The sequence below is a fragment of the Chiloscyllium punctatum genome, chromosome 8 (genome assembly GCF_047496795.1).
Source record: "Chiloscyllium punctatum isolate Juve2018m chromosome 8, sChiPun1.3, whole genome shotgun sequence".
Classification (NCBI taxonomy): domain Eukaryota; kingdom Metazoa; phylum Chordata; class Chondrichthyes; order Orectolobiformes; family Hemiscylliidae; genus Chiloscyllium; species Chiloscyllium punctatum.
Genome location: NC_092746.1, coordinates 71,036,214 through 71,049,120, shown reverse-complemented (window position 1 = coordinate 71,049,120; position 12,907 = coordinate 71,036,214). Strand labels below are relative to the sequence as shown.

Here is a 12,907-nt window from a genome sequence, read left to right as displayed (position 1 = left end):
GATATCCAACATCTACTGTTATTTCATTTTTTTTCTTTTAATTCTGTTTTACTCTGAGGAGAAAAGCCCATTCTTTCTAACCTAACCTCCTAGCTAAAACCCTCTCCTCCCAGCAAATATTCTTCTCTGTCTTGTCCGCACCTTCTCAAGGACTGTCACCTCTTTCCTGGTTGGGGATTGAACATTCTGGTTGAGGCCCGGCCAGATCTTTATCGCAACAAAGAAGTAATGCTGTAGTTATCTTTCAACATTAGCAAGGGGTTTCTCTGTCCCAGTTGATCTTTTATGACTATGCCATGAAGTCTGTGCTGCCTCTCATTAATCCTTCTGCCAGATTGCATCACCTGACCCTTTTATGTATTTAAATTTCAAAATCTGCCAGTTTTCTGTCCATTGCTGTATCATCTGTATGTCGTGGTGCAGGTTTTTAGTATCATTCCCATTGATCCCCACTCCTTTTTATCTTTGCCAAATGTTTTGACATTACTACATATTCCTAGTGCCAAAATCAGTGGTCTTTGAACTGACTTTTAGGAAACACTGCTGTTTACCATCCTTCAATGTGGGGGAAAAAAATCTGCATAAGAATCTTCTTTTTTTGGCCTTAAACCATTTTTTTAAAAATTCAATTGCATCCAAGCTTTCCTGTCCCATAGTCACCATTTTGTTAGCTAACCTTTTATATGGTACCTATTTCAAACACTATTTTAAATCCATTTTCACAACATGCATTGTAAGTCCTTCATTAGCACTCTCTGTTACTTCATCAGAAAATTCAATTAGATTAGTCAAGCAGGATATGTCTTTTACAAATCCATTCAATAATAAGCTCAAATCTCTCCATATGCTGTTTTTCTTCATCCTGGTCAGTATTGTATGCAGTACTTGTCAGACTTTGAATAAATGTACAAATAAATAGTACACCTTAAAGCATCTGGTGAATAAGCTTAAGTAACACTACCGTTTACCATAACAAGGTGTCAAACTGTTGCATGTTTATTCTTAGTTAACACCAAGTCGTCTATAACTTTAACATTAGATCATCTATTTTACAGCAGCAACAAAAACAACTCAAGCTAAATAGTACCATAAACTGCCTTTTAAAGAGCGTTCAAGGCACAAACTTAGAAGGGAAATGAATGAATACTGAGCCAAAGCAGACCTGGAAAGGTTCAGTAACAGTGTGATCAAAGTGTGGGTTTTAAAAAAAAATCTTAAAAGAAAGGGAAGAGAAAACAAAGGGGAGTTTAGGTAAGGAAAGCTAGGCTGTGGGGGCACTGGAGATCAATATATGACCCCCCTCCCCCTTCCCATTGGTGTCCTTTCAGATTAGACTTTGATTGAACAGAAGGGAGAGGGGTTGTGGCATGAATTGGAGAGGTACAGCTCTGCGTCATTAGCATGGAAGCTGACCCCATGAGGTCAGGAAGAGGCAGCATTTTAATGATGAAGAATGAAATAATGGAAGAGAAGCATTGGACGATGATAGCATGATTGACCACAGCATCAAATGTGAAAAGGTGAAGGAGCCAGATGATCAGATGAACCATGCAAAACAAAACACAGCAGTATTAGACATTTTAGACTGAACCACTTTTTCAATTTTTCTGTGCGTTTTTATTTTGCTTTTGATCATCCTTAGAAATTAATGTTTTATAAAATGCTGCTGACTGTAAATTGAACTAACAATCCTGATTTCTATATTTTACTCTTCTGCTTTTTGGATATAAAAGACATCAGTAACTATGACAGTGATAATCCAAAAAAAAGTCAGTTGTTTTAAAGCGATGGTATATGAGCAGCATATCTTGTTTCAAGTGCTGTGAGGAATAAAGGACATTCTAATATTTGAGAAAATTGATCTTCATTTTTCTTTCTTTTCTGATCCCAATATTTTCCAGAATCAACATCTTGAATTGTGGAAAAGTTAAAGACAATGAATTGTGATACTTTGACATTATGCAAAATAATACAATGCTCAATGAGGTTAACGGCTTCAGCTGTATTAAATTGAATCATTAGAATCTAATATGCAGTTATGTAGAAAGCAATAGAATTGGCAAAGCAGAAGAGATACTACAATGTTTATACAACGCAACTGGAGCTTAAAATTAAGACAAACCTGGGATGTAATTCCTTTCAAATCAGATGAGTCTGCCCCCAAAACTACTTTCTAAAGTGCAAGCAAGTGAAAGAATACTTGCACTTAGTTACTGCTGAGGTACATCTGTGTATGGTAGGGATACTTTTATTTAGTATAATCTCAAGTGTGATTTAAATGAATCATGGGAGACTGTGCTGCTGCTATTGATTTTACATCTTTCAGACATGAAATATTATTTCCATCAACAATGAAATGATCAATTATGCCCGGAAGATAAATGCTGTTACATGGCATACACTCGAATTTAAAAGTCTGCCAGCTGTTATGCTTTCTGGGTATTAGTGTTGAGCAAGTGCAATTTGTGGCAATGTCATGTGTAAAGATTTCAATATGATGTGATTTATACAGTGGTTTATACAGTTACTGGTACAATGAGCATTTTTTGCTTTTATCAGGTGTGTGTGCAATATAGACTGCAGCAGATTCAACTACAATCCAGTGTGTGCATCTAATGGAAAATCATATGATAGTCCTTGCCTTGTCAAAGAAGCATCCTGCCAGAGACAGGAATGGATTGAAGTAAAACGGCTTGGTAAATGCCAAGGTAAATGAATACATGTTCTGAAATGATGAATTGAGACGACATTCCCAGTGATTTGCTAAGATACAGATGTCTGCTTTGGGTGACAATCATTCTACAAAACATTTAATCAATTTATCCACATGCAGAGTTTTAGAAATAATAAATTAAAAGTCATAGTTGATGCATCATTTAGCTCACAAGTAATGTAATTATTGGCACTTCACTCAGTCTTTTTCATTTCCATTCACATCATGTACCACCTCAAAGGGTTTTTAACTCCATATGATGTGCATTTCTGCCTTTCCAAAGCTATTGTATATTTCAAAATTACTATGTTTTCCATTAATAATTATGCTTTTTAAAATGAAAATATGCCACCCCCTTAATAGAACTTGTCAGTTTGTTTGTTCTCTTGCGAATCACTTGTTAGTGCATTAAGCCTGTCTCCAAGCGTTAAAGGATGGCCCTAAAGGAAAATTAGCAGGTGCATAGCAGGAGGCTAAGCAATAGGACTGTGGCAAGGTTCACTCTAGGGATGACCTTATAAAGGGCAAATGGATGAGGCCATATTTACCAGAGATTCAATTAAGATGTATAAAGCCTATTCTATGCGCATCAATCTCTCTTCACAGAAAACGAAATTGAAAAGCTGTTTTGAGATTGTCACTAGTCTAGATGAAGAAAATCATTCCAAAAACATATAATTTTAGTTGTCAATTTTGACGTGTTCTTCAAAAAAAAAGCAACAGCAATTTGGTATGCAGTTGTAAATGACAAATACTACTTATGCTGACCTTGTTTCAGTGCAAAAATATTTTCTATCCAAATTACAACCAACGTAGTTGGATTTTAAAAACATACTTGTAAATGCAGGTGCTGCATTATCACCAGAAATGAAGGGCAGAGAGTGTGTATGATTTCCAAGCTAGAGGCACGCTGCCATACAGGGTGAAGGTAAACAAGAACATCTCTATCCGTGCTGAAGCATGCATGAAACTCTTTTTTTTTATGTGCAAGTATACTTGAGGTCTAATAGATTTGTTGGCATTGAAGTAGATTTCACCAATGTGGGCTGAACTTTGAGAACCTATGTCCTTCTGATCATCCAGAATGAAATAATGTTTATTGACTTGAATGTGGAGCAGTATAGTCCTTCGTGCCTCCTCTATTAAGCACTGTCCTAATCACAGTTTCTCTCAATGATTCCTTGCTCCATTCCTAATACCAGGCTCTTATCCCAATCCTCTGATTGCAACCAACCTCCTCTGCAAGCACCCTGATCGTTCATAGTTGCACTGATCCCCAATTGCCTACACCCTAGCTACTACCAATGTCTAGGCCCCACAATCCCCAGCCTTCAACTCACTTGGCACCTTGGGCCTTCTAAGAGTCTACCATGTGACCCAGGCATCCAACCCCGGAAATTCCAGACCCTTGACCCTAACCAGGAGTTATCTCACATCGTTTCCCCATTCAGACCCCTACAATCTTGTGCCACTAGCAGCAGCCTAATATTTCTATACCCACTTGACTTCATGTGATACCAGCATTGTCACATTTAAGCCTAGGACCATGCTGCATAATCCAAAAAAATTGGCCATCCTGAATCACTAGATTTTGAGTGATTTTTGATGTCTGCGACAAATATTCATTGCTACTTAGAATTGTCTTAGTGATGTAGACATTGGGGTGAAAGGTCCATGGGAGTTCTCAATGTTACAGAAGATTGGCATATACCTCAGAAAATCATCATAATTTATTTTGGTTTCCTGGAGTCTCTGCCAATTTTCCATTGAAGTTACAGGTCAATGCTACTACAAAATTCTACATCATTTTATATGGAATCATAGGATAGTTTCAGAGCAGAGAAGGCTATTCAGCCCATTGTGGTCATACCAGTTCTCTGCAAGAGCATTTCAGCTAGTTCCACTCTTCTGCTCTTCCCCACAACCACAATATTTTCTCAACTTAATTTAATCAATTCTCTATGAAAATTGTGATTGAATTTGCTTTTACTATGCAGTCAGGCATTACATTTCACATCATAATTACTTGTGATATTGAACAAACATTTCCTTATGCAACCAACACTTTCTTTGGTAATCACTTCCAATCATGTTTCTTGAACTTAGCACCAATGGGAGTAGTTTCTCCCTATTTATTCCATCCTGACCTTTCATGATTTTGAAAAACTCTGTTAATTCTTTTCATAACTTACACTTATCCAAGGAATAATTGTCTCGCTATCTGTATAACTAAAGGCCCTCAGAGCTGAAATTTTGTACATCCCTTTGCCCCTCTCTAATCCGAACTGCAGTGCCAAGAATTATATGAAATACTCTGAGATTTTATGTGTTTGAAAGAAGTTCACAATAATGTTGTTATTTTTGATGTCTGCCACAACAAGACCTCCCAACTCCTATACTCAGTGCTCTGTTCAGGGAAGGAAAGAATACCAAATGCCTTCTCCGTTATCCTATCTACCTTTGACGCTAGTTTGAAGGAACTATGAAACTGCACTCTTAGGGTCTTAGCGAGTTTTGAGAAGATTTATAGCTCAAATTGAGGTTCTACATGTAAGTTTGCTTGCTGAGCTGGAAAGTTCATTTTCAGACGTTGCATCACCATACTAAGTAACATCATCAGTGAAGCTCCAGTGAAGCACTGGTGTTATGACTTGCTTTCTATTGATGTGTTTAGGTGTCCTTGGGTTGATGATATCATTTCCTGTGGTGATGTCGTCATTTCTTTTATTTTAATCAGAGGGTGGTAAATGGGGTCCAAGTCGATGTGTTTGTTGATAGAGTTCCAGTTGGAATGCCATGCTTCCAGGAATTCTCATGCATGACTCTGTTGGCTTGTCCTAGGATGGATGTATTGTCCTGGTCAAAGCGGTGTCCTTCCTCATCTGTCTGTAAGAATACTAATGATAGTGGGTCATGCCTTTTTCTGGCTAGTTGATGTTCATGTATCCTAGTGACCAGTTTTATGTCTGTTTGTCCAATGTAGTGTTTGTTACAGTTCTTGCAAGGTATTTTGTAAGTGACATTCATTTTGCTTGTCGGTATCAGATCTTTTAAATCCATTAGCTGCACTTTTAGTGTGTTGGTGGGTTTGTGGGCTACCATGATGCCAAAGGGGTCAGAGTAGTCTGGCAGTCATTTCTGAGATGTCTTTGATGTAGTGGAGAGTGGCTAGGGTTTCTGGACATGTTTTGTCTGCTTGTTTGGGTTTGTTGCTGAGAATTCTGCAGACTGTGTTCATTGGTTACCCATCCTTTTCCTCTGCTCTGTGTAGTTCCTCTGTACTGCAGTGTGTGGTGGCTCATTGGAATAATGTTCTGACGCAGCTTCTTTTGTGGGTGTTGGGATGATTGCTTCTATAGTTCAATATTTGGTCTGTATGTGTTGTTTTCCTGTAGACGCTGGTTTGAAGCTCCCCATTGGCTGTTTGTTCTACTGTGACATCTAGGAATGGCAGTTTGTTGTTGTTTTTCCTCTTCTTTTGTCAATTTTATGCTGATAAGGATATTATGGTGACAAAACGTATGAAAACGAACTTTCCAACTCAGTGAGCAAACTTACATTCAGACTCCAAGATCTCTTTGTTCAGCAACACTCCCCAGGACCTTACTAGTAAGTGTGTAAGTCCTGCCCGGATTTGCTTTTCCAAAATGCAGCACCTCATGTTTATCTAAATTATAAACTCCATCTGCCACTCCTCAGCCGGTTGTATCTATCTCCAGTTTTCTTTGTTCCTGCATCCCCTTTAGAGTAGCATGCTCTGTTTATTCCCTGTCCTAAATTTTCCTGTTAAAAATGTAATTTTTTTACAATTCTCTGCATTAAATTCATCTTTCATATGTCCATTCATTCCCCGACCAAATATCCACTTAAAAGCTATCACTGTGCTCTCAATTTGGAGAAACTAGTGTTGGACTGGGTGTACCAAGTTAAAAATCACACAACACCAGGTTATAGTCCAACAGGTTTATTTGGAAGCACACTAGTGGTTGTGATCACCTGATGAAGAAGCAGCGCTCCGAAAGCTAGTGCTTCCAAATAAACCTCTTGGACTATAACCTGGCGTTGTGTGATTTCTAACACTATCTTCACAGTTAACAATACTTAAAGGTTTTCTGCCATCTCATATTCTGAAATTGTCCCCTGCACACCCAAGTCTAGGTCACTAATATATATATTAAAAAAAAGCTGCCCTTGTACAGGTGCATGGGAATCACTTTGAAAAAAAGTCATCAGGATGCACTGTTTTCAGTGACTCTGACAAACTTTGATTCAAAATGCCATTCTCCCTTTTATTCTTTGGCTCTAACTTTCCTCGAATGCAAGTTGCTTAGCCCTTTATTAAATATCTTTTAGAAGTCCATGTGCTCTACATCAACCACTTTACTCTCATTAACACTCTTTATTAACTTGTTGAAAAATATAATCAAGTGTTAGTTAGACATAGCTTACAAATACATGCTGGTTTTCATGTGTTCTGTATAATTTTGTCTAAATTGACATTTCTAAAAGATGATGGTACACAAGGTTAACTATAGAACTCAAAAAGAGCTAGAAGACCAGATGTAAACTGACTCATGAATATATGGTAGGTTTAATGGATCTGCCAGGAAAGTACACCAGGTCAGTGCACTCATGGATTTTTCTCTGGATTACTCCACATTAAACTAACACTGCCTCTACTCATAGGAACAGAAGTGAAAGAAGAAATAGCAAAAACAGTATTACGTACATTAAAAAAAATCATTAAACAAGGGAAAAATGCCAGAAGGTTGGCAGACATCTAATGTGATTCCTGTATATAAATACAGAGATTGAATGAGTCTAGGGACCTACAGACCAATTACTTTAGTGCTAGTGGCAGGAAAGATAATGAAATTCATACACAAAAAATCGAAAAGAAAGCACAGAGAAACTGAAATGTAGTAACGAACAGTCAGCACAGATTCCAAAAGGAAGATTTTGCTTAATCAAGCATTGAATTATCTGAAGAAGTAACAAAAAGGATAGATAGAGTGGCACAGTGGCTATCATACCGGGGAACCAGATTCGATTTCCCCCCTCGGATGACTGCTGTGTGGAGTTCACACATTCTTCCTGTGTCTGTATGGGTTTCTGCCGGGTGCTCCAGTTTCCTCTCATAATCCAAAAATGTGCAGGTTAAGTGGATTGGCGATGGTAGGTTGCCCTGTAGTATCCAGGGATGTGCAGGCTAAGTAGATTAGCCATGGGAAATGTGGGGTTATGTGAGGGCTGGCTTTTGGGCTGAATACTCTTCAGAGGATCGGTGCAGACTCGATGGGCTGAAAGGCCTCTTTCTGCACTGTAAGGGTTCTATGATTCCATGAGAAGTGTAATAAAGTAGATGTAATATATTTGACATTCTAAAATGCTTTTGACAGGTATTACAGTATATAGCAAAGTCATTGAATAATGTATGGAGTCGGGGACCAATAGTTGAATAGATATCATGCTGTCTCCAAAATAGAAAACAGACACTGGTGACATAAAGAAATTAATAAGATTGACAAGGGGTGGGAAGTGGTGTGCCGGAAGAATAAGTGTTAAGACTACTGCCACCTATAATTTACAAATTGATTAGGAGTCGGAAATTGGATTACAGTTCAAATGTATTTTGATATGGAGGGAGAGGTGTGTAGTTAATACAGAGGAGGATGCAACAAATACATGAAGACATTAATAAAATAAGAATACAATTAAGTGTATTTGCATATTAGCAAGTTCACTCTGATCAGCGATCTGACTGAAGTCTTCAAGACATTAACAGAAAGAGACGGGGTAGACAAAAATAAACTGTTTCCACTGGTTTGGGATTCTAGAACTAGGGGACATTCTCTGAAAGTTAAGGTCAGGCTGTTCGGCAGAGTTGTTAGGAAGCACTTCTGTACTAAAGGGCGGTCAAAGTTTGGAACTCTTTTCCACAAGTAGCAATGGATGCTAGTTTAGTTGTTAATTTTAAACCAGAGATAGATAAATTTTTGTTAAGCAAAGGTATTAAAGGATATGGGCCAAAGGCAGATACATGGAGTTAGGCCACAGATCAGCCATGATCTCATTGATTAGTAGAAAAGGCTTGAGGGGCTGAATGGCCTACGCCTGTTTCTATCAGGAAGTTCATATTGGTGGGAAAGCAATGGGGATCATGTATTCTTTGGAAATTAAGTGTCTACCTAGGGTTCTATGTGTGCAGTAGTACAAAGTGCTTGCTTAGATTAATAAGGCCATAAAAATAAACATGCACTTGCATTAATTTATAAGGAGATAGAATAAAGCAGAGAAGTCATTTTAAAATTGCATAGAAGCTTGGTTAGGCCACACTTGGAGTACAGTAAACTATTCTGATTTTTAATTTACAAACAAGGAAATGTTTGTTGCAAGAATGATCGTTGACTGGGAAGATTAAACCCTTCAGGAATGATTCAAGTCTTTATTCACTAATAAAGGAAAAAAGGGTGATATAATAGAAGTTTTTAAGATTATGAAAAAGTTTGATAGGGTCATCATAGAGAAAGTATTTCTATTTGTGAAGGAAAAATACAACTCCAGGCCATAAATGAGATAGTAAATAATAATCTAGTAGGAATTCAAAAGAATTGTTTTTACTCGGAACAGTGTAAGAGCATGGGATGCACTTTCTGTCCTCTGCTTGTCAAACTCATAACACCATCTCCTTAAGAGGGCAAAGAGACAAGTCCCAAATCTGTCCATGTGGAGTGTAGAATTAAACTTCATACTTTCGACAACAATCTGATCCACATTGGCTATGCAGCCAATTGCTTCACCAAAAGCAGTCAGAGCAACTACTATGGTAATGTGCACTGTTAAATGCTGTTATAGCCTGAAGCTATGGATAATAATGGCAGTGGCTGTACTTTTTCATTGTATGTAGTTGACCATCTGCCTTTGCTATAAGCTGGAAGTTTTATGTTGAAAGATAACCACTTTGGCTGTGTTAAACCACACTTTTATTAGCTATGAAGTCCTGGAGAATGGCTCAGACACAGGAATGCTAACCATTGCACCACAACACCACCTCTGCAACCAATGCCACAAAGAGTAATTGAAATGACTAGCATGGATCAATTTTATCAGGGGCTATTTAATCATTAAGGGAGAAAGGAATAGAATGATATACGGATTGGATTAGATGAAGAATGATGGGAGTATAGATTGGACACATTGGTATAGATCAGTTGGGCTGAATAATCTCTTTTGGTTTTGTAGCTAATTCACATATTAATAATTTTGGTGGGAAGGGTTGATGTTGAGATACTCAGATAAATTCACAAGAGTTACTTCTCAATAAAAGACCTGAAGAGAAGCCAATGTGGATTGAATGTAATATTTGCTCAATCTTAGAACCTAAGATCGTAAGATTTAGGAACAGAAGTAGGCCATTTAGCAAATTGAGTCTGTTCCACAATTCAATGAGACCACAGTTAATTGGCATATCAATCTGTCTGACCGAGTAAGAAGTAATAAGAAGATTCCTCCCTGTTTATATGTATATTTTAAAGTAAATCTCTAAATTCTTCTCATTTTATTTCTGGTTAATGCTCTATGAGCTTCTCAGACTACACAAATTCCTATTGCCATCAACATCCTGACACCGTAGATGCATTAGGATACAATTTGATGAAACTTGTGATAACCCAAGTTGCACAAAGTATCTGGGGGTGGGGTGATGGCTAAGTTACATTTTGTTGGTCTGTATTTTGTTACGGTATACTTTAACACTTTAATACTTTCAGCTCTGAGAGAAGAGTTTGATGATTTTTACAACTATTATCCATCCTCACATATCAACAGATGCTTGAACTATAGGTGATAGTTCCTTAAGGTGATGCATTTCTCAGGAAGTTAATGGAGTGTCACACCAGCTGCATGAACCTAAATACTATTTTATTGCAATCCCCACAGCTGGTCCCACATTGATTTATGCTGGACTTTTAGAGTCCTAAAAAGAGAAATATTCACATGCATAATTCACTGATGTCAATATAGGCAAAACATAAAATCATAGGTGATTCAGCACAAAAGGAGACCATTCACTCTACTTTGCCAGTATCAGCTCTTTGAAATTAGTCTCCAATTAGTTTAATTCCCAGTTTTTTTTCCATGACCTTGGAAGTTATGGCTTAAAGTATATCCTTTGTATATCCTTTGGTATAACCTGCTTTATGTATCTTACTTTTTTTATATGTATATTTCTATATTTTATTCTCTTCAATATATTCCCAGTCATAACACGTTTTCCTTGCATAAACTCTTTTTGTCAATTATCTGCCACTGGAAGTAGTTTCTCATCATTTATTCTGTCAAAACCTTCATAATTTTAAATAGCCCTTAACCTTCTATGTTCTAACAATAAATTCAGTTTCTCCAGTCTCTACCTGTAACTGAAGATTTTCATAATGAAGAAAGAAGGACTTGCATTTATATCAACATTCTTCATGGTCAAGCAATTCTGATCTCTCTGCTATGGGAATGATGTTGTGAAATTTGAAAGGGTTCAGAAAAGATTTACAAGGATGTTGCCAGGGTTGGAGGGTTTGAGCTATAGGGAGAGGCTGAATAGGCTGGGGCTGTTTTCCCTGGAGGGTTGGAGGCTGAGGGGTTTATAAAATCATGAGGAGCATGGATAAGGTAAATAGACAAGGTATTTTCCCTGGGGTGGGAGAGTTCAGAACTAGGGGGAATAGGGTTAAGGTGAGGGGGAAAGATATAAAATGGAACCTCAGGAACAACGCTTTCATGCAGAGGCTGGAGGATGTATGGAATGAGCTGCCAGAGGAAGTGGTCGAGATGCTCCGATTACAACATCTCGATGAGTATATGAATAAGGAAAGGTTTGATGGGATATGGGCCAAATGCTAGCAAATGGAACTAGATTTATATAGGATGTCATGTCTAGTCAGCGTGTTGGACCAAAGGATCTGTTTATGTGCTGTATATCTCTGTGATTCTATGACTAGATGTCTCAAATCTCTTTATAGCCAGTGTTTTACTTTTAACGTGTAGAGGGTGTTGTAAAAGTAAATTTCCCCTGTACCACTTAAGACTTTGAGACATTGTCCTCCAGTGTTCCAGAAATGCAACAGAGTCAATAAATTCAGTAATTTTTTTACATATTTGGCATGAAGTCCTTGTTTTAGTATTGTGATCCTCAAAGACACCATATGCCTTTTTAGCGTCTTAAGTTATGCTGCCACCTGGAAAAATAACTTTGCATACACCCTCAGTTTCTCTGTTCCATTCAAAATAGTATGGTTGGGTTTACATGACAGATCTCCTCACTTTCCCTATCAAAATGTATCACTTTTAGAACTTTTCTGTGTTAAATGTCATCAGCCATGTGTTTGCCAATGTTACCAGCCTGTTTATGTCTGGTACTATTCTCCACCATGTTTTAGATTTTGTGTCCTCTGCAATTCTTAAGTTATGTCCAAATCCATCTCATGAATTTATGTTAAACAGAGCAGTGTTCCCAACACTGACCACCTGGGGGACACATCCCTCCCATTTAAACAACAATTATTCACATTGCTCTGCTTTTCAGTCCTTTAATCAGTTATCTCTCCATGTTACCACTGCTTCCTTAATCTTGGAATATCAATTTTCTGTTTCCACAATCCTATAAATTATTTCATAAACAACTCAATCAAGTTAATCAAACACAATTTTCCTTTAACATAATGGTGTTCATTAATAACAATGAAATTTATTCCAGATTATTGTTTCTAAAAGTCTGTATCACTGACGTTAGGTTTATTGGTCTGGAATTGTTAATTTAACCCAGTTCCTTTGTTTTTGGACAGGGGTGTAACATTTACACTCTTCAGTAGACCCTGTCATTATTTGATAATAATTGTGGCCAAAGCTTCAGCAATTTCCATCCAGCTTTCTTTCAGCAATGTTGAATGTATCCCATTTGGACCTAGTGATTTTTCTATATTAATATATCCAATTTCTCTATAGCTTAGTCCATTACTATGACTTTGTAATAACTATTTAGTCAAGATGGATACAAAGTACTCATTTAGTCCCTCAACCCTAGGGCGTCTTCTATAAAGATGTTATACATTTTTGGTTCTTACTCCATCCTATTCTTCCACTGATGACCATTTTTCCAATTATATGTTGATAAAAGAATTTCAAGTTCTCTTCTATATATTC

General features: G+C 37.4%; 1 protein-coding gene across 1 annotated transcript in view; it reads left to right on the top strand.

Annotated features, from left to right (window-relative positions):
* Window positions 1-12,907, top strand: part of tmeff1b (transmembrane protein with EGF-like and two follistatin-like domains 1b) — a 228,004-nt gene that overhangs the window by 187,036 nt on the left and 28,061 nt on the right. The window contains exon 6 of the mRNA XM_072575758.1: window positions 2,560-2,708. Coding sequence (XP_072431859.1) covers window positions 2,560-2,708 — 149 coding nt within the window. The remainder of the gene's footprint in view (window positions 1-2,559; window positions 2,709-12,907) is intronic.